The sequence below is a fragment of the Eschrichtius robustus genome, chromosome 8, assembly GCF_028021215.1.
Source record: "Eschrichtius robustus isolate mEscRob2 chromosome 8, mEscRob2.pri, whole genome shotgun sequence".
Lineage (NCBI taxonomy): Eukaryota > Metazoa > Chordata > Mammalia > Artiodactyla > Eschrichtiidae > Eschrichtius > Eschrichtius robustus.
Window position 1 is genome coordinate 92,528,401 of NC_090831.1, and position 22,780 is coordinate 92,551,180.

The 22,780-nt window shown below is 41.0% G+C and overlaps 1 protein-coding gene across 4 annotated transcripts in view; it reads right to left on the reverse strand.

Moving 5' to 3' along the window:
* Window positions 1–22,780, reverse strand: part of DOCK4 (dedicator of cytokinesis 4) — a 482,024-nt gene that overhangs the window by 242,016 nt on the left and 217,228 nt on the right. For all 4 annotated transcript variants that reach the window (XM_068549319.1, XM_068549318.1, XM_068549321.1 and 1 more), the window contains exons 6-8: window positions 22,093–22,241; window positions 16,388–16,472; window positions 9,458–9,609 (exon numbers count right to left, since the gene is read on the reverse strand). In XM_068549319.1, the coding sequence (XP_068405420.1) occupies window positions 9,458–9,609; window positions 16,388–16,472; window positions 22,093–22,241 (386 nt within the window). The remainder of the gene's footprint in view (window positions 1–9,457; window positions 9,610–16,387; window positions 16,473–22,092; window positions 22,242–22,780) is intronic.

The following is a 22,780-nucleotide window of genomic DNA, read 5'->3' on the forward strand; positions in this document are numbered from 1 at the left end:
CAGAACTGGAGTACACTGAAAAAGAAGGTAATTTTAGGCAATATAAAATTTATATGGAAATGAAGCATTTAATGAAAATGGAGAGTTTAACTGTGTGATGGTAGAAAAAGCACATAACTTCAGTCAAGTATGTGAATAAGGTACCAGCAAGAAAGTCAACTTTATCTGAACTTAATTACTATGAAAAGACTTTTTGTATTTAATCACCAGGATAAGACTTTTTAGAGAAGTACTACTCTGTGCTATTTTCTCAAATAAAAGCCCATGCCAACAGCTTACACGTATAAGCAGCCCTATACTAGGCTGAGGGCTCACTGGTGGCACTTAGGTCCTATTAAATATATCCTCTGATGAGAATGAAATACAGTAACAGATTAGTCCTGAAACTTAGATTATAGCAGTAACCAAAGTACTGAAAGTCATAAGGGAAATAGTCAACAAGTGGACTATGTCATTTTCATTGGCCCATGTAACTTATACTCTGTTGTAGATTAACTGACATATTAATATGTCAACACAGGAAAGATAATACACACATCCACAGCTGCACAGACTATGAAAAACATAAAACGCTACGACTATTTCTATCACCAAATAGTACGACATCCAATTTTAAATGCAAGCTGAAAGAAACATTTGTAGCATATGACGCTAAGTACAAGCAGACCTCATTTGACTGTGCTTCGCTTTATTGCACTTCACAGATATTGCATTTTTTACAAATTGAAGGTCTGTGACAAACCTGTGTCGAGCAAGCAAGTCTATCGGCGCCCGTTTTCCAACAGCATTTGCTCATTTCAGGTCTCTGTGTCAGGTTTTCGTAATTCTCGCAATATTTCAGACTTTTTCATTATTATTATATTTGTCACAGTGACCCGTGATCAGTGATCCCTGATGTTACTATTGTAATTCTTTTGGGGCATCTGGAACTGCGCCCATACAAGATGGGTGTATGATCTGACTGCTCCACCAGTAGGCTGTTCCTCATCTCTCTCCCTCTCCTAGGGCTTCCCTGTTCTCTAAGATACAATAATACTGACATAAGGACAATTAATAACCCTACAGTGGCCTCCAAGCGTTCAAATGAAAGGAAGAGCCGCATGTTTCTCACTTTAACTCAAAAGCTAGAAATGATTAAGCTTCATGAGGAAGGCATGTGGAAAGCTGAGACAGGCTGAAAGCTAGGCCTCTCACACCAGTCAGCCAAGTTGTGACTGCACAAAGCGAAAGTTCTTGAAGGAAATGAAAAGCGGTACGCCAGTGAACACATGAAAGGTAAAGAGCAAAACAGCTTTATTGATGATACGGAGAAAATTTTAGTGGTCTGGATAGAAGATCAAACCAGCCACAACATTCCCTTCAGCCAAAGTCAGATCCAGAGAAAGGCCCTAACTCTCGTCAATTCTCTGAAGGCTGAGAGAGGTGAGAAAGTTGCAGAAGAAATGTTTGAAGTTAGCGGAGGTTGGTTCATGGGGTTTAAGGCAAGAAGCCGTCTCCATAACATCAAAGTGCCAGGTGAAGCAGCAAGTGCTGATGTAGAAGCTGCAACAAGTTATCCAGAAGATCTAGCTAAGATAATCCATGAAGGTGGCCACACCAAACAACAGATTTTCAAGGTAGACACAACAGCCTTATACCGGAAGAAGATGCCATCTAGGACTTTCATAGCTCGAGAGAAGTCAGTGCCTGGCTTCAAAACCTCAAAGGACACACTGACTCTCCTATTTGAGGCTAATGCAGCTGGTGACTTTAAGTTGAAGCCAATGCTTGTTTACCATTCTGAAAATTGTAGAGCCTTTAAGGATGATGTTTAATCTACTATGCCTATGCTCTATAAATGGAACAACAAAGCCTGGGTGACATCATATCTGTTTACAATATGGTTTACTGAATATTTTAAGGCCACTGTTGAGACCTAGTATCCTGGAAAAAGAGATTCCTTTTAAAATATTACTGTTCACTGACAATGTACCTGGTCACCTAAGATCTCCGATGGAGAGGTACAACTAGACTCATGTTGTTTTCATGCCTGCTAACACAACATCCATTCTGCAGCTCATGGATCAAGGAGTCATTTCGACTTTCAAGTCTTATTATTTAAGAAATACAATTTGTAAGGCTATAGCTGCCATAGATAGTGATTCCTCTTGTGGATCTGGGCAAAGTCAATCGAAAGCCTCTGAAAGGATTCATCGTTCAAGATGCCATCAAGAAAACACTTGTGGGGCTTCCCTGGTGGCGCAGTGGTTGAGAATCTGCCTGCTAATGCAGGGGACACGGGTTCGAGCCCTGGTCTGGGAAGATTCCACATGCCGCGGAGCAACTGGGCCCGTGAGCCACAACTACTGAGCCTGCGCGTCTGGAGCCTGTGCTCTGCAACAAGAGAGGCCGCGATAGTGAGAGGCCCGCGCACCGCGATGAAGAGTGGCCCCCACTTGCCACAACTGGAGAAAGCCCTCGCACAGAAACGAAGACCCAACACAGCCAAAAAATAATAATAATAATAATAAATAAATAATAATTAAAGGTGCTAATAATTTAAAAAAAAAAAAAGAAAACACTTGTGCTTCATGGGAAGATGTCCAAATAACATTAACAGGAGCTTGGAAGAAGCTGCTTCCAACCCTCATGGATAAGTTTGAGGAGTTCAAGACTTCAGTGGAGGAAGTAACTGTAGATGTGGTAGACACAGCAAGAGAACTGGAATTAGAAGTGGAGCCTGAAGATGTGACTGAATGGCTGCAATCTCATATTCAACCTCGAAAGGATGAGAAGTGGCTTCTTAAGGATGAGCAATGAAAGTGGTTTTTTGAGATGAAATCTACTCCTGGTGAAGATGCTGTGAAGATGGTTGAAATGACAACAAAGGATCTATAATATTATATGAATTTAGTTGCTAAGGCAGGGTTTAAGAGGACTGACTCCCATTTTTGAAAGAAGTTCTGCTGTGGGTAAAATGCTATCAAACAGCATTGCATGCTACAGAGAGATCGTTCATGGAAAAAAAGAGTCAACTGATGCAGCAAATTTCACTGATGTCTTAGTTGAAGAAACTGTCACAGCCACCCCAGCCTTCAGCGATGACCACCCTCATCAGTCAGCACCATCAATATGTCTTGCTGGTGGCAAGACACTCCACCAGCAAAAAAGATGAGGGCTCAGATGATGGTTAGCATTTTTTAGCAATAAAGTATTTTTTGATTAAGATATGCACTTTTTTTTTTCAGACACAAAGACTACAGTATAGTGTAAACATAACTTTTGTCTGCACCAGGAAACCAAAAAATTCGTGGGACTGGCTTTATTGTGATACTCACTTTATTTCAGTTGTCTGGAACCAAACCTGTGGTTTGATTTCTTTATACAAATCCCCTCTCCCCTGATATTCCCAGTCCTACACCCCAGTTTATGCACATCCACTCTCTGCCCTTTCTCCCTTTCTCCGGTCCTTGGCTGATCTTCCCACCTGCAATTTCAAGGTTGTTTCCTGATGTCTTCTAAGGGACCTTGATCCAGCAATGACCTCCCCTCTCCCATGAGTGTAACCTCTCCCAGGTTACTGGATCCTTCCTGTCAATTCTTAATAAGCTCAAGCCTCTTCCACTTCAGTTTCTTAAAAAAACAAAAGAAAAGAAAAAACCCTCAACAGACCCCTTGCTATACACTGGTGAGTAAAAAATTGGTTGCGGAAGAAAACAGATTACTATTAATATCGCAGTTCATGAGAATGGGTATAGAAAAGTGATTAAGAATAGTGATGCCTGATCAGACTGCATGTTAAAATACAACTCCACTATATACCAGCTGTGTGGCCTTGGGCAAGTTATTAATCTCTCTGTGCCACACTTTCCCCATCTATAAAAAATGGGGATACAGTCAGCCTTCCGTATCTGTAGGTACTGCATCTGCAGATTCAATCAACTGCAGATAGAAAATATTCAGGAAAAAACATTCCAGAAAGTTTCAAAAAGCAACTATTTAAATAGTATTTATATTTTATTAGGTATTATAAGTAATTTAGAGATGATTAAAAGTATATGGGAGGATGTGTGTACGTTACATGCAAATACTATGCCATTTTATGTAAGGGACTTGAGTATCTGTGGATTTTGGTACCTGAGGGAGGCCCTGAACCAATTCCCCATGGATACCAAGCGAAGACTGTATTAATATTACCTACCTCGTAAGGTTGTTACAAGGGATAAATAAGTTAATATTATTAAACAGCTTAGAACAGTGTCTGGCACAGGGTTGTGTTATATGGCATATAAGTGTTAGTTAAATAAACTGAATAGAACTGAATAAAATGAAATTACAGATGCTATCTAGGGAAATGATTCCCTGACTTTCCTAGCTATACCCTTACAGCTTGGAGAAATTACAAACTTTCAACCAGATAGATGCTCTCTAAAAATACTTAACTCATATAAAACTTAATTTGGCAAACATTTTTTTTAACTAAGAAATTATCTTTTATGGTGAGAAATCATGTCAAAGACTGCGCAAAACTCACTCAAATAAATTAAAGTATGTTATTTCTGCTGATAATTGAGTCCAAAGTAGCTGTACCTGCCAGGGGCTGTGTCTGGGCAGATGCTGTTACATGAACACATGAGGAAGGAAAAAAGGAAAAGAAGTACAGGGTAGGTGCATGTTAGCAAGATGCTGTCAGAATATGCCTGCATCTTTCCGGTACAGTAACAGGTGTCTGCAACATGCATCAGAGGCTTAATATTCTAGGTCAGCTTCAGGCAGAAACTGTTTTGAATAATATTAATGGGCTTTCTAGATATAGCTCAACATCAATGACAAATTGTTTTAAGTCTCTGTCAGAAAACATACCCTTCCTGGTACTGAGGAAGTACCATGTGCTTCATTGTTCCACACAGTGAACTAGAGGGGGTAATTTTCATGTGTTGACTCCTTTTGCATTTGACATCTCCAAGTACTGAATCTAAGATTTTGATCACTGGCACACAGTAAGAGTTGATGCTTTTTTGCTATTCTTAACGTATCTTGAGAAGGACTCAATTTGAAAAACCAATTTCTATAGCATAGAATATTTCTGAGGCCCTATATTAGTTTCAGTGTTATCACTATCAATAATTTATAACAACTTATTATTAGGGCTATCAGTCTCTGAAGCTTTCACCCTGGGCAATAAAATCCTGCTCAATGACGGAAATGTTCAGACAAATACTGAAGTCCTTGAGGAGGAACGTGGCTGAGGCCAATGCGGGAAGGGGGTGTTCAGAGGGCAAACTCTGGGGCCAGATCGCTGGCTTGCCACTCTGTGCTTTGCCTCTTGCCAGTTTGTAAACTTAGGCAAGTTCCCTAACCTTTCTATGCCTTGCTTCCTCACCTATACAACCAGTGCTGATAATATATTTAAAGCATTTAGAACAAAGTCTGGCAGATGGTTAGTGCTCAATAAAATGCTGGCTGTTTGCTTCTTAGAGGAGGTAAGTTAAATGAAAAAGTCCTAGCCAGTTGTCTGCCTTGTGAGAGGAATAAACATCTATCTTTCCTAATCAAACCTCTACAGGGTTTGTACATGTTGGCCCCTCCACCTGTACCTGGACAAGGTAATTTCCTGTGATTAATGGTCAGGGCAACACCATAAAGATTACACTTAGACTGTATTTTATTTTTTGTAAATAACAGCACTAATGATTCTATTTAACAACAAATGCATTCCCTGAACTATACCATCTTTTGCCTAGTAAATTTTATGGTTTGGATTGGACTTCGAATGCTGAAAAAGAAATAAAAAATCAAATTATCCATTCTCTTCAACAAATAAATTACAAGGAATTTAAGAGAGAGAGGGAAAGGGAAACTATAGCTGAAAAGTGACTGGCAAACTTAACCATGCAATGGATGGACTTTATTTGGATCTCGTAAATTACAAATTCCGAATTTGGAATCTGTAAAACAATATACATCAGTCAACAGCAGAACTCTGAATACTGACTGGAAATGGATATCTGATGATGTTAAGGGAATACTTATTTTGGGGGTGGCAATTTCTTTAGAGTTCCTTTTTTTTTTTTTTAACAGATAGGTACACCCTGTAATAGTTACATATGAAAATTTGATGTCTGGGATTTGCCTCCAATAAGCTGGGGGCAAAGAGGAGGACTAGAACGGGATGTGGTTAAAACAAGATCAGCCCTGAGTCAATCACTCTTGTCACTGGTGGTAGGTCCATGAAGCTTCATGATACTATTTTACTTTTTTATACATCTGAAATTTTCTAAAATAAGAAGTTTAAAAAAGTAATACGAGGGCTTCCCTGGTGGCGCAGTGGTTGAGAATCCGCCTGCCAATGCAGGGGACACAGGTTCGAGTCCTGGTCCAGGAAGATCCCACATGCCGTGGAGCAACTAAGCCCGTGCACCACAGCTACTGAGCCTGCGCTCTAGAGCCCACGAGCCACAACTACTGAGCCCGCATGCTGCAACTACTGAAGCCCACACGCCTAGAGCCCGTGCTCCGCAACAAGAGAAGCCACTGCAATGAGAAGCCCGTGCAACAAAACGAAGAGTAGCCCCCCGATCGCCACAACTAGAGAAAGCCCACGTGCAGCAACGAAGACCCAACGCAGCCAAAAATAAAATAAAATAATAAATAAATTTATTAAAAAAAAAAAAAAAGTAATACGAGTTGATTTTAAAATACCCACACATCCCACAGTGCATTCATTGTTGGATATAAGAAGAAACACAACAATGCCTCAAAAATCATATCTTGCATTTATAATACCTTTTTCTGGGAAGATGCAAATACTTTACACTCATCAGCTACACCAGAAGCAATGAAGGAAGCAAGACTTGTCACCAGTTTCAAGATGAAGGAAAAGACAGAGGTAAGTGAAAGGATCAGGGCAGCAGCAGTCAACTGCAGAGACAAGAATCCAGCCCGGTCCTCAGATCTGTGCACCCTAAGGCCTCTTCAAAAGGTAACGGTGACACCACCCTGTACAGTGTGAATCCGAGCTACTCATAGCAAGGTTTTGAACACTCCCTAAAAGAATAATCGCTGTGCTATCTGAGGTCTCAGAGAGTCAAGAAAAGAAATCTGAGATGGTTCCAAACACCTAGTAAGCGGGTATTTTCACTCTTACTCATTCTTTTGTCAATCACCTTTATAGTGATTATGAGTTTGGGAGGTGAGAGCCCATGGCCAAACTCAGTGAGTAGAAGCAGGGGAGATAAACTCAGGCTTGATTTCTCCTAGGGTCATTCTGTATCAGGTGTGTGTGACAGAGGGAAAGGGAGACGGTAGGGAGAGGGGAAGCGAGAGGAGAAGCAAGAGGGGAGGGGGAGAGGGTGGAGGGAAAAAAAAAAAAAACCAGGAGGGGGAAGGAGGGAGGGCAGAGGAGGGAGGCAGGCATATAAGGTAGCCCAACCACATCCAGAGCAGGTAAAAGGTCCAGCTCCTGGCCTGAACCTAGGGACCACAAAAACAATATTTTGGGGATTCTGCAGCCAGGTTATTTTCCTACTTTCACCAAGTAAGCAGGAATAAAAGAAAGGGAACTCTGTTGATCAAAACCTAAAAGAACATTTTAGAAAATTTGAAAGTGTTTGTAACAAGACAAAACTGAAAGACCAGCTAATATTAATCCTACATAAAGGCAATTTGAGTGGCAAAGGGGAATGTATATTCCTCAAAAACTTTAGCTGAACAGCAATGAGCAAAAGAGTGACCTCATTTCTCCCTGTTACAATCCATAACAAACAATAGCTTGTTAAATATTTTAGAGACCATACATTATACAGACAATGTTATGAAGACTTTGGTTAAACTACACTACCTGGAAACCAAGCTTTCTAACACACACTTCAATAATGTAAGCAGGCATTATCTCTAAATAATCTTTCACATTTCTAAAGCCAGTGCTAAGCTGTAACTTGAATCCTTTTTTCAGGCATTTATCTTCCCTTTTTAGTGGTGTTGATTTGGGAAGGGGGAAGGGTTTTTTAACTCACTGATTCATTTTCTCCAACAGTATATAAAGTAGATTTTGAAACTGAATTACCATTGTTATTTCCACACCTCATAAACCCTGTCCTTGCTGCACAAAACCACCACCTTTAAATTCTATAAACACGGGACTTCCCTGGTGGCGCAGTGGTTAAGAATCCGCCAGCCAATGCAGGGGATATGGGTTCGAGCCCTGGTCCGGGATGATCCCACATGCCGCGGAGCAACTAAGCCTGTGTGCCACAACTACTGAGCCTGCGCTCTAGAGCCCACGAACCACAACTCCTGAAGCCTGAGCGCCTAGAGCTCATGCTCCGCAACAAGAGAAGCCACCGCAATGAGAAGCCCGCGCACTGCAACGAAGAGTAGCCCCCGCTCGCTGTCACGAGAGAAAGCCCGCACGCGGCAATGAAGACCCAATGCAGCCAAAAATAAATAAAATTTTAAAAATTAAAAAATTCTATGGACACAGTCCACTGTCAAGAAATAGAAAGTACACTTTCTAGTAGGTAATGAATAACATATACGTTAATTCACCAAAGATTTTATGGCTATAAATGCACTAAAAATAAACTTCACACATATTTCCTAGAAAAAGATTTTTTTTTAAACCAGAAAATACTCCAGGATTATTTTATATTTACAAAACAATATATGTGGCTCATTGTTGCTTAAAATTGTCAACGTTTATTTTAGTATTATTTCTTTAAAGTGTGGTACAATTGGCTCATTATGTGTAATCTGTGTTACAATTGTAATTCTAAATTCAAATTTAAAAATTTTAATGTAAAAGATGGTGTGGATTGTGCTCAACTTCAAGATTTAAAAAATTTTAAACGTAAAAAAAGTCTCAAAAAAAGTTGAGATCTTCGGATAACAACCAAAACGTCCATTGTAAGTTTCTCCTAAATATTGAAAACTTGCCATAAGAGAACTACAACAGGTAAGACAGAGAAAGAAAAAAAATGTAGGTGAAAACTGTTTATTATTTCCCAGCTCTGAAACTCTCATGGGAAGGTTTCCAAGTATTTAGTTCTCTCTCAATATCATTTGATGCAGACAGGGTAAGAATAATATAATTGCTTACTGAAAATTTGAAAAATACAATGTATTGAACTTGATAAGCAAACAAACTTCAGATTTCAGAGATATTATGTCTTCCTTGCATTATCAATACAAAATAACTCAAATAACAGACCTGATATCAATGACATACTTTCATTTAATAATAATTATGGTTCCACAGCACTTTTGAGTTTTTCAAAAAACGTTTGCATGCATCATTTCATCTAATTTTCGGGGAAACGCCCAGAAGTTAGGCAGCTTAGAAATTCACAGAGTTCTACAGATGAGAAAACAGGCTGATAGAGGAAAAATGTACAAGGTCATATATCCTGAAGCCTGCCAGTTGCAAATATCCACATTTCCAACATTAAGAAGTTCAAGTCATATCTCCACATGCAGTTACCTGATTGGTCGATTCTCTTTACTGTCAAAGAGTGAAAAGATGACCTCAAGCTCCTCTCCCAGGTTGGAACACATGAGGCTTTTCATCTGCACAAAGAGGTGGTGATTGCTGGCCTGCACTGGGGTATCTTTCTTCCGATGTCGGTGGTCCATCTGAATGACACCCCCCCCAAAAAACATGATCAGCATGGACCGAATTAAATAATGGAACCCGACAAGCTAGTTAGCTATGGTGTGATTATGATGTCCTGTGCTTTTTTTTTTTTTTTTTTTTTTTGCTGTGTATTTGGTATCTAGGTGGATGTTAAATTCCAAATTTTCTCCCAACTTCTAAAATAAAAAACTGAAGTTTGCAGACCATCAAGGAATCCTGCTTTAAGATTTGTTTCTTAATCATTAACGTTAAAATGATATCAACTCACTGAGCAGATTCAGGCAGCGTGAAGTTCAAAGGATGCTATCGGTCCCTCGTCAACTCCCAGGGTGAGAACAAATTATTAGCCATCTTTTAAAAATCAGACTAAATTGTATCTAGCTGATCATTTCGCTGAACAATGTAGCTATGACTTCACATTTCTCATAATTAAAAATTCTTTTAAAGTATACTAAATTTCAAACTTGTGGTAGTTTTCTGAGGCGGGCAGTAGCAAATGATATTCAATCACTAGAGCAAGAAAATGTTTCTAACTTGCTGCGGAGCTAAAGGGGAGCAGACCTAAGAAAGCCAGTGAGGGGTCTAAAGGCAGGAATAGAGTCTGTGTCCATCTCTTATTTCCGTCCTTAATACAGCTAGCCTAGGCTATACTTGGGAGGCGGGACCGGAAGTAAGAGTTCCCACAAGTTGAGGAAGGAAAGGAATCACCCATGGTTCCAGGGGTGAGGAGAACATGAGAATGATCATTTAGTCAGCATATACTTGTTACCTATCTATTATGAGCCCAGCACTGGGAATGCAATGATGCGTAAACACAGTAACAGCCTGCCTTCATAGAGCTTTTCTACTAGGGGGAGCAGACATCAACAAAATTGTCACACAAACGGATAGAAAACTGCAACTGTGATGAATGGAGAATTTGACTTGTGTCTGGGCAGTCAGAAGGTTTCTTGGGAAAATGACACTTTAGCTGAGAGCGAAAGAGTGAGCGGGAATTATGAACCATCTAGGACAGAACTTCTCAAACTACCTGCAGTGAAGGACCAGGTTGGTTTTTCCCCCTAACCTACCGCAGATTGATATTTTCATAAAATACCATAAAAATGCCATGGCAATGTCAAAATGTTATAAAGGTTTCTAAACATTTACTCGCCATTTTTGTACTTGGGCCAGTTACAAACTGTTCACGGTCCAGCTAGTTCTTGGACCACACTGTGAGCAGAACTGACTCAGGCTAAGAGCACAGGGAAGACATACAGAAAGGCTGTGAATTAACAGAACAGGTGCTAAGAACGTGTAAGAGTATTGCTTTCATAACACAGACTACTAAAGAGGCTACCTCTTGTGGATCACTTGACAATTTAAAAAAATATTAATAGCTCAGGGATTAACTCCAAAGGAGTCATATCCTTTGTTGAGGTTAAGGTACAGAACTATAGGTCTACATTAGCCATCTTTTTATGTTTCTAAGTATAGTTCAAGAACTAATGACTAACTAACCAAGATTTGAATGTAAAAAAATGCCATTTACAATTATAGATGCAACAGCATAAAATCACCAGAATTTTTTCATGCTTTTATTTTTTAAATTGAACCACTTGAAAAGTAGACAGCTAAAAAAAATGCAATTAACCAAATGCATCTATAATTATTGTATACTCAGCAGGTACACTGGACACGCCTCTGTGAAAGTGAAAAGTGCATTTTCTTTTAAAGCGGACCTCAGCACTGTGGTATGTGTTGGCCATAATTACTTGAAAAGGCTTTCTGCAGAGAAATATTATAACTAGAAAAAAAGCATAATTCTGTCTTTTTTTCTATGAGAGTTGCTCTATTTTGGGCTTTAAAAATCCTTTATAACAGGGCAAAGGAAACATAACGCATTCATAAAACTACATCTCTTTAACTTCTCAAGCTTTTTATTTTCTGAAGTTGCTAACTTATTTACTGATTTACTTAAAAGTTCAGGGTAACAATGCACAAACTGCTATGAAGAAATGAATAACTACTAAAGGCTAGAGCTGGAAAAACAGATATAAAACATTATGAAAAGAACAGACCTCAAAGAGATGTCTGGTCTTTACTTCAAACAGTGCAAAGTTCCCAGCATCATTCATGACATTCACTAAAAACTGAGGAGAAAAATTAGCTCCCTTATTCCTGCAAAGAATCCAATCTATCTAGATCAGTGGTTCTCAACCTTGGCTGCACTTTAGAATCACCAAGAGAGCTTTTAAAACATACGTATGCCCAGGTCCCATCCCAGAGCAATTAAATTAGAATTTCTAGGGGATGGGGGTCCAGACAGGGGTAGTTTTAAAAGCTCCCCAGGTGATTCTAATGTGCAATGAGGGCTGAGAATCACTGATTGACATCATGTGCAGAGAGATGCAAATCCTAGAAGAGTGAAAAACGTATTGTTGCATCTTTTGTACAATTACTGCCTTGGTCTTTGCACGCATGCTAGTAATAAGCCCACTTAATTCTACCCTTTGGACGTGTGACATGGGCCCTCACAAATGGCACTGAAATCTCCTCTCTTCCTCACCCACCATCCTTCCAACCCTGAGACAGATTTGAACTTACATAGGTTACGATGCCTTGTTTATCTTTTGGTAATTCACTACTTTTGGGAACTGCTAAAAAATCTCTCTGTGAATATATTATTGCAGTAGCAAAATTTAAAAGGTGTGTCCACAATTCAAGAACTATGATTTGGTAGTTATAACACATAGACAAAAATCCATCTCTGAAATAATTTATGGTTACAAAGGCACCTAGCAGTGACTCTAAATGTGCTTACAGTTTAACTAGACCTTTGATTAGGAAAAGAAACAGATGCATTCTGAAGATTTATTAAAGCGATACAAATTATTAACCCTCACTAATGCATTAATTACTGGGTGAATGGTCCACACCAGGGTTCGCACCTTCAGCACTACTGACAATTTGGGCTGGTAATTTCTCTGCCGTGGGGCTGTCCCGGGCTTGGTAGGATGTTTAACAGCTTTTTCTGGCATCTACTCACCAGATACCAGTAGTACCTCTCTCCACCCCCGACTCCACACCATCCCCAATTGTGACAACCAAAAATGTCTCCGGACATTGCCAAATGTACCCTGTTCTCTGTTGGAGAAACAATGGCCTACCCACTAAGTATCACAAAGCAAGCAGCTAACCTGATCTTATAAAAACCAAGAAAGGTTCCTAAAAAGATACTCCTCATGCCCAAACAACCTGAGAATCCAGCCAATAAAGTCCTCTTGACTACAGAAGGATTGAGCTCTGGTTGTTGGCAGTAAACCATATGTTTCAACGGGACATATGTCAACACGGTGAGGTTTAGAACATTTTACTGCTTAGATGAACACAATCAGGTGAGAAAGATCTGCTAACAGGGCTATCAAAAACCCAAAACAAGACATTTTTTTTCTAATGATGCAGTAGGGAGTTTGTAAGATGCAAACACCTGTGTTTCAAATATTACGGGGAGAAGACATAGTAAAGAAAGAGAAGTGGCAATGATTAATCCAGCATCCTGTGTTGGGGCATTTTACCTCCATGCCATGATCCTTGATCTAGGAGTGACAATAAATCACCACCCCACTCCCACCCTCACCATAAGGGATTGGTGGTGGTGCCTGCCAACTCCCCCTGGCAAAGTCAATACAATCAGTCACGTTTAGGTTGCATAGAGAAAAGGGCCAGTGCTACAGAGAACCTGATTACTGCTGGGCCAGGACATAAATAGGAACTTGAAGCTGCCTTAAAGAAAAAACATGTCCTTCTGAAGCTTATAATCATTTGGGGTTCTCTTGGGCTATTGTCTTTGCTTTAGAAGCAGTAAAATGCAACCACTATGGAGGAGAAATTACAATTTCATGTAAAATTACAATGTTTTATTTTCCTCATCTGTCAAATGAAGACTGTGGACTAGGTTCTGAGCTATAAAATATGAAAAAACCCCTCCAATGGCAGTCACTGCTAATCTATCACAGCCTGGATGAGACCCCAGAATCTTATCAATATAACACTCCCAGCAGCCACAACTCACAAATTGGAATGTTCAAAGAGATGAAATAAATTTCCCGTCCTATATATGACATTAAGTAAAAAGAAGAGAGATAAAATCACATGCATACAAAATCAAACTTGGGAAAATAAAACATATTTGTGTCAGACACTGTTAGCTGCTTCTCAAATATTTGACATCCTTAGCTAAATGTGGAGATGTGACTGTGTTCTGGCCAATGAAATATAAGTGCAAGTATTGTGTGGTAGCTCCAGGAAGGCTCATTAAAATAGTTGAGTCAACTGAGAGAAATCTTTCTCCTTCTTACAGCTGGAGAGCAAGGTCATGGCTAGAGTTTTTGCAGCTATGTTGTACTTTGAAGTATCCTTGATGATGGAGCCTTTTTTTGCTTCTGACACCATGAAACCACAAACAAGCCCAGGACTTCCTGCCTCTGGGCTTGCATACTGTAAAAGAGAAATAATTTCCATCATGTCTAAGCTTCTATTATTTATTTATTTCATTGAACACAGCCAGATCTAATCTTAAGATTTAGCACATAAGGCAGCAATTATTCTTGCCATCTTACCTCCTTAATAAGGATGAAATAAAGATGACAAAGGAATGAAAACTGACTGAATGCTTAGGTGCTTTGCAAACATTGTCTGTCAAGGAAAGGCATTTTACATGCATTTCTTATTTAACCGTCCTAACAAACATGGTTAGAATTATTTCTCCATTTAATAGACTAAGAAACTGAAGCTCTGAAAAATTTAGCAGTAAGTGCAAGATCAGAGAGCTGGTGGAAGGAAGAGATGAAATTTAAATCTAGCTTTTTGGATCTATACCCATGGTCTTCTCATAATACCGTAATAACATCAAAATCATTAAGTGATTGCTTATTAAGTGCAAATCACTGAACGAGATTATGTTGGACATAACAGAGGAAGTATCAATATAGGACACGGTGCCCACTCTGAAGAAACTTCAAATTGAGTGACAGATTAAAACAAAAGTGAGAGACAAAATCTGATGCCCAACAGTTAAATAAACTATAATAAAAATGTCCCATTAGAGGAGGTCGCTGACAAATAATTTCTAGAGATTTTGTTTGTTATATAAGCTAAGAGTTAGTGGTGGCTTTAACTGTAAATATTCTCCTTGTGTGCCCTTCCTCCATCTCTGCCCTCCTCCCTCCAACCAACCTTCAACTGTGTTTTTGCTCTGGGCCTGATACCCTGCTTAGCACTGATGCCACAGAGGGGTGCAGCATGAAACATCACTCTCAAGAAGCTCAACGTAAAGCAAAGGAAATTCTCCACAGAAACGGAATTTATTCCAACGGAAATAATGAGCTGTAGATAATCTGAACAGATTGATGATGAAGGGGGAAACTGAAAGCGGTATTAAGAACTGCTTTCTCAAATCAGACATACGCCTGATGGATTTACTGATGATTTTTTCCACCACGTTTTTCAGATAATCTCAGGTCAAGAATAATCTGCAATTCTATGAAGAATACTCTAAGCTTGGGAAGCTACCCCCAGAGAGGTAGGATCTTCCAAAAAGGAGTCAGCTATTTACCACAGTCACTCCTCCTTGGAACGTGGGGTAAGATGCAGCGGTAACTAGAGCAAAGCAAAGTTACACCTGGGATACTGGCTTCTTTGATTTGAGATTTTAAAATAGCTCAGTGAGTATCTAGAGATTAGGTAAAACTTCATACAAATATTAAGAAGATGAGGCTAGGGACTTCCCTGGTGGCGCAGTGGTTAAGAATCCGCCTGCCAATGCAGGGGACACGGGTTCGAGCAGATCCTACAAGCTGAGGAGCTACTAAGCCCGTGCGCCACAACTACTGAGCCTGCACTCTAGAGCCCGCGAGCCACGACTACTGAGCCCGCATGTTGCAACTACTGAAGCCCATGTGCCTAGAGCCCCTGCTCTGCAACAAGAGAAGCTACCGCAACGAGAAGCCCACACACTGCAACGAAGAGTAGCCCCCACTCACCGCAACTAGAGAAGGCCCGCGCGCAGCAAAGAAAACCCAACGCAGCCAAAAAAAAAAAAACAAACAAAAAAAACAAGGCAGATGGGACCAGATTTGGGTAACCTAGATGCCAAGTAAATAACTGGACTTCAACCTACCATGTAACTAGACAAAAAACTCAAGTCATGGGCGATGCCATGATGGGCAAGATGACCAAATATCTCAGCATTATTAACAAGCTTCAGCACTTAGGGATGGCCTGGGGTTTGGGAGATGTGGGGGATAAGTCTAGCATTTGGAGACCAAGGAAGAGATACTTTCAGGAGTCTGTGCATACAGTGATAACAGGGCAGGGAGGGGAGCTAACATATTGGTGAGCACTAACTGGAAACCATTAGTCACAACAATGTCCTGAAACAGAACAGATAAATACGTATGACTTGTAACCATTCCACTAGACTAGGCAAAATACAAAGATTTCACTAGACTAGGCAAAGTACAAAGATTTGCAAAATAAAACTTAAAACTTCTTTGGCTTTACTTCCTAGTGCCTGGGCATTGAGGGCTCAGTAGGAACGTCAAGGCATTCTGAGATGGGTAAATTATCTCAGTTTTGTACTTGGGGCATGGTCACCTCAGCTCTCAATTCTCTTTACTTGCTCCAAATTAAACCGGGAACAACATCCTGTTCTTACAAAATCAAGCAAGTATGAAGACTGTCATGGAAACCACAAAGTTAGCAGTGAGGCTGTGAGCCAAGGATTCCTATACCTACCAATCGGTAGAGCTCAGTAATGCTGATGTCCTCTGGATCCACCATCGCGTACTCTTTCCTAGGCACCAGGTCCAGTCCCAGTTGTCTAGAAAACAGATTGCAAACATTTGGCGGAAGAGTCACCTTGACAGAATATATTAAAAATAATTATCTTTACTGTATCACCCTAACATTCGATACATCACCCACCATGCTTCTCTCACCCATATTTTTTACCTTATATTAACCTCTCACCGTGACTGGAGTAAGTAACTAGGCTGAACACTGGTCATAATTTGAGAAACAGAAGATGACAAAGGCAAGTAAATGGGGTCGGGTGGGAATGGGCTGGCACTCTTGGTGGAGCGCTCCTGCCACTGGGGGCCTTGGTACTCTATGGTGGGGAACCTCTAGCACCCTACAAGCTATTACCACAGAAACACTTCCTCCTTGTACTGGGGTGGAAACTAGAGATAGACATAATTTTGTTCTAGAAAATAGAGTTGAGGAGAGGGAAGTGTAGCCTTTAGGATTTGACCTGGCACCAAAATACCTAGTTATATCCAGAGCTAACACATTAATAGTGGGAATCTCTGGCAACATGTGCATGGTCCTTATTCATGGCAAGTTCTGGGGTCAGTCATTAGGAGAAACTCAGTAAAGGCAGGGGAGAGAAATTAGGACAGCATAGGTCTACGCCTGGGGTAGCAAAAATGGCTTAATCTCTTACGTCAGGTTTCACTGTGACTGATACATGAATTACTATGCTAAGAAATATTCTAAGGTTATATCCAGCCTCAGTGGGACCAAGTATGGTAATGGATTTGTGATGTCTTACCATGGACAGAGGAAAATGAGTATAATCTTGCCAGTTTCCCTCTAGTGACCTTGATAACACTCCTTTCCAGGCATCTACCTTACTACACTGATGTCAAGGCTGTATAATTCTACTCATCTCCTTAACCGTCACAACTATCCCAAAGGCTTCATGACGTCTCTCTACCAGACTCCCCTCAATTACCCCACTCTGGGTCTCACACTTAATTTTCTGAGGATAATTTGCTCTACATCCCTTCCACATCATTACTCTCTCTAATATGGAAGCCTTCCTGCATGGCATTTCCAATTATACAACCACAGCTTTCTCACTGTTGTATTTTGAAAACATCCTAAAATTCTGTGACCTCCCCAAAACCTCATTAGAGGTTTCATAAGTAAAAACCTCTTATTAATTCAGCACATACTTCAAGCCAGGTACTTCCCCAGCCACCCTGAGGGATTGTTGGTCTTAAGATTACAAGACTCTGGCCCTCTTGACGGTAGGACTTGGCTTTTAAATTTACTTATTTATTTATTTATTTATGGCTGTGTTGGGTCTTCGTTTCTGTGCGAGGGCTTTCTCTAGTTGCGGCACGCGGGGGCCACTCTTCATCGCGGTGCGCGGGCCTCTCACTATCGCGGCCTCTCTTGTTGTGGAGCACAGGCTCCAGACGACTTGGCTTTTAGATACTAAAACAGTTTCTCACTTTTCTTCAATTGTGTTTTTCTTTGCGAAACTTAAAAATCACACTCCCATTCTATAATTTTCGTTGAACTTTCAAAGCACAAACTCGGTAATTCATTTTCAAAATACCCATGTCTCCCTGTTAGTTTCTGAACTGTGTCCTCCCAAAATTTGTACGTTGAAGCCCTAACCCCAATATGACTATATTTGAAAAGAGGGACTATCAGGAGATAATATAGGTTAAGTGAGGTCATATGAGTGAGGCCCTAATCCAATAGGACTGGTGTCCTTAGAAGAAGCAGAAGAGACGCCAGAGATTTCTCTCTCTCCATGCACGCACAGAGGAAAGGCCATACGAGGACACAGCAAGAAGGCAGCCATCTGCAAGCCAGCAACAGAGTACTCACCAGAAACTGAATTTGCTGGTACCTTGCTCACGGATTAGTAGCCTCCAGAATTATGAGAAAATAAATGTCTGTTGTTTAAGCCACCCAGTCTGTGGTATTTTGTTCTGGCAGCCTGAGCAGACTAATAAATTCCCCTTACTCTACCTCATCAGGGGATTCTGATAGGGTCTGTTCCCCATTCTCTATCCCGTCCCAAGAGAGGACCACTGCACTACAATATAAGATATCAGAAGATACCAGGTGAGTATTGCTGAGGAAAGATTATCTAGCACAGGAAAGAGGATATAGGCATACCTTGTTTTTACTGCACTTTACAGATATTACGTTTTTTACAAGTTGAAGGTTTGTGGCAACCCTGTGTCACATGCCTGTTGGCGCCATTTTTCCAATAGCATTTGTTCACTTCATGTCTCTGTGTCACATTTGGGTAACTCTCAAAATATTTTAAACTTTTTCATTATTACATTTGTTATGGGGATCTCTGATCAATGATCTTTGATGTCACTATCTTAATTGTTTTGACATTTTTTAGCAATAGAGTATTTTTAAATTAAGATATGTATATTTTTAATACATATTGCCATTGCACATTAATAGACTACAGTACAGTGTAAACATGACTTTTACATGCACTGGGGAATCAAAAAATTTTGTGACTTGCTTTACTGCAATATCCGTTTTATTGCGGTGGTCTGGAACCGAACCTGCAGTATTTCTGCAGTGTGCCTGCATACAACCACATGTGAATCATGGCACTTACCTCCTTCCCCGCGGCACGTTCCATGAGAAGCTGCCCTACCATACTTTCTTCTGGGAGGGGCAGGGGGCAGCTGAAGTAGTTTAGTCATCTGACCATCTCCCCTTCCTGAGCCACACCTGACTGGCCCACAGGTAGGCACCTGACCAAAGGACAAATAATCCCTGGACTAGCCAGCAGCTCATGAGCGGCTGGTACAAAATGCTCAGTTTGAACATGAATAACGGATACTGGTTGTCAATGAGATTCCTTCTTTGAGAATTTAAACCTGGAAATTCACATAGCATCAACCATCTGAGAAACATGAAGGACAAGTGATCTACGTCACTGCAGAATGACTGAGTTAAGACCAACTCCAGCAGCAGAGGTTCTGGAGTAGGTGTGGGATCCAGAACCTTCCTCAGCTTTGGGGCCCCAGGAGCTGGTGATCTGCAAGTCTCTTCCTCTCATAAGGCTCGGAATATTCAACTTCTGCTGGCTTCCTGGAGTCCTAGCTGTGTGAAGAGACTTTTATATGTTTCTATTTTGTTCTGTTAATTCCTAGGTATATCCTTAGGATAACCCTCCCACTGTGTGAGGCGTCTGAGCTCACAGAAGAGGGTCAGGACAGTGCTCTAAAAGACAAGAAGAAATGAGGCAAAGAGGGAAGGAACAGGATGGAAGGAGAGGACACAGGACATGGGAAGCCAGCAAGGGAAATGGGTGGGTGGGGGGTTAGTTTTATATTAACTCAGTCACTGAACTGCTCTGGGACATCAGGAAGGAAGAATGAATTGATTCTCCCTCCTGTATCATCGTCACAGGAAAGTCAAAGGACAGCACAGGACTCTACGGAGAACCGAGACAGATGCTATTATTTTAAGTCTGTTCGAGGCTTCCAGGCGAGAACACTTCTTCTGATGGCCCCTTTAGGGAACAAGATGGGTCTCTCCTCCTCCCCCTCCCTCTCCTCCCAAGCTTCCTCCATCTAGAGGCTTCTCTTCACCACTCTTCAACAGTTTGACATACAACTTGAGACTGAACACATCTTTCACTTATGTTCATCCCGAGATCTACATGCTGATAGACAATTTTGCAGAACAATTTAGTTTAATATGCAAGAGAATTATCTGAATTTGCTTTCCACTTTTGCTTTTCCATTCAGTAAGAAAACTATATTTAAAGGAATACAGTAAATGCACAATCTGTAAACTGTAAGTCATTTTAAATAAGTTGTCAAAGAAATTCAAAGAAAACAGAATGAGACCTCAGAAAATTCATGAATTTGAGGATGATCTAAATAAATTATATTGCTCGCTTTCATGCATCAATGTTTTACCAACTTACCATAAATTAGCCAAAGAACTGCCTAAAGTACAAGCTAGAACTTACAGGAGTCAAAATTGAGCCATGATTCAGTCATAATTAATGTTTTTCCCTCCTTTCCCTTCCTTCTCTCATCATCTTCCTTCCTAAAACTGAAAAAGTATCATCTTCTTGCCTGCTCTATATTTCTAACTTCTAAAAGCTCAAAGTTTTTTCAAAACAAACAAACAAAAAACACACGAAAGATGGGCAGCCTAAGTCGCGGTCAAACAGTCTTCAGATCTACCCCTCCAAGTGCTACCCCATCTCACACAGCGAGACCGGAGGCTCCATGCATGTGGCTGGCAAATCCTCTCTCTCAGGAAGTGCTATGTGCTTTGAATCATGTTGCCCTGGAGCGGAAAGGGGCCTTGGATCTCTTCTAGCTCAACTTACTCCTTCGACAAGTGAGGAAACTGAAGTCAAGGAGGGCTCTGGAATTTGCCTCTCATCGTAAAATAGCAGAGTTCCTAGTGCAATGTCTTGCTGCATTCCAAACCTGCTCTTGTTTTTGATTCCCCAGAAGGAATAAATCTTCCTGAGATAAATGAATTAGGGCTGCTCTCCCGACTGTCGGTGAAAGGATGAATGGCACAGCTCACTCAACGAAATACCGGAAGGACTCTGGATGAGACAGAGCTTTAAAATGTGTCAGTGGGTCCATGTCTTCATAGCTGTAGTATGTGATGTCTTGGCAGGAATCAAAACTGGCTTCTGATAAAGCGACTTGCTATGGTTAGAGGAAGCGCACTCTCGTTTCAGAACAGTTTTTCCAGATTCAGTAAGAGGCAAATTTATCTGTGGTGCACATTTTACTGCCTTCTCCTTTTTCTGTCAGCTTTTCTTTTATTCTGTTGCCCTAAGATCCTTTGAAGGTCCAAATAGCAAATGGGGATTTGGGGAGAGGAACGGGAGGGAGGCTATGACCTTGTAGGATACCGAGGGACCATTTACCTTCCTTAAACTTAAGCCCATACAAGCCTAACATCATAGTCAAAGCTGGTTTATTCTAATTTCTCCCCCATATATTAACATTCATACTTAGCACAATATCAGCCTTCATCAGAGCTTTAAGTGATTAGATATACTATTTAAAGTGCTTGGCTGTTATTTTAGATTAGTCACTTACAGTTTTATTTAAAAGTAAATCTTGGTCAAGAACAGCTTTTTTACTGAGCTCTCCCAAGTAGCTCCTCAAAGAGACTAATATGTATACACAGGCAGAATCAGGGCAATAAGGAGAGCACACCCCCCTCCCACCCAGGGTACCTGTCCTAAGACTTTTAACAGAAGCTATTAGCATTAGTGTTTCCCTCCAGATTACACCAACGATCTACCACAATAAAGAAGAGGAATATATTTAGAAGGAAATTCACATGCCAAACCTAAAGCCTTGAAACAAGATGAATTTTTAGCAGACGCCATATCTGACTGACCCCAGTGAATATTTTGTATTTCATGAGCACTTGCACCCTGTCAGAGCACACAGGGCAGTAGAGAACCGACAACGTCCTGAGACCCATACCAGCCCTAGAGGATGCAGTTCTCGACTCCACTAGTGAGAGTTTGCACTAAGCCCCCCGAAGGGGAAAGATGGAAAAGCCTCCTCTGGTGTCTTCCAGAGATATGACTGCACAGTGGCTCACACGTGTGTCGCAGTCACATCTGTGGTGTTCAGCCACCAGAGCCCGCCCCCTCAGTGGCCAGTACTCACTCGTTGCCCCAGTCCAGGCGGGCGGTGATGTGGCGCTTCACATCCTTCATCCGGTCGTGGGTGAGATGCCCCACAAGCACCTGCCGCCGCAGATCCAGGATTTCATTCATGATGTGCCACAGCCGGTGGAAGAGATCGCCTTCATTTCTCTGGGAAATACGCAAATGCGGAAATTCAATGGTCAGTCACTGAGACATGGGGTAACCACAGAGGAAACGGGGGGCAGTCCTGCTTACCCTCTGTGTGCTGGCCACTCTGTGGACAGATTCTCCATGAACAGACAAACTCTCCCCTCGGGTCCTCAAAGGCACTCCCTGCTCTACATGCTTTCATCCCATTTCACAATGCTGTTCTCCTGCCCAAGAATCCAACTTCATTTCTCAGACCCCCCAACACAGACATTGTGTCCCAGGGTCCTCACTAAGCCTCCACACCCAAGCTTGGTCTCTGGCTTTACTTACTCTGCTTCCCTTTCCACCTCAAATCCTCTTTCTTTAGCTCCATCCAATTCTACTACCCTTCAAGGCTCCAACCGACTTCCACCTCCCTCAGGAAATCTTCCCCTTACAACTCTTGCTCACATTCTTTTTTCCCCTTCTCTGAAGCATGCCTGCATGCAATTAAAGCCAATTCAACAGAAAACACTGTTTTCCAATTATTTCTTGCATGTTGGTCTTAATGCTTTACT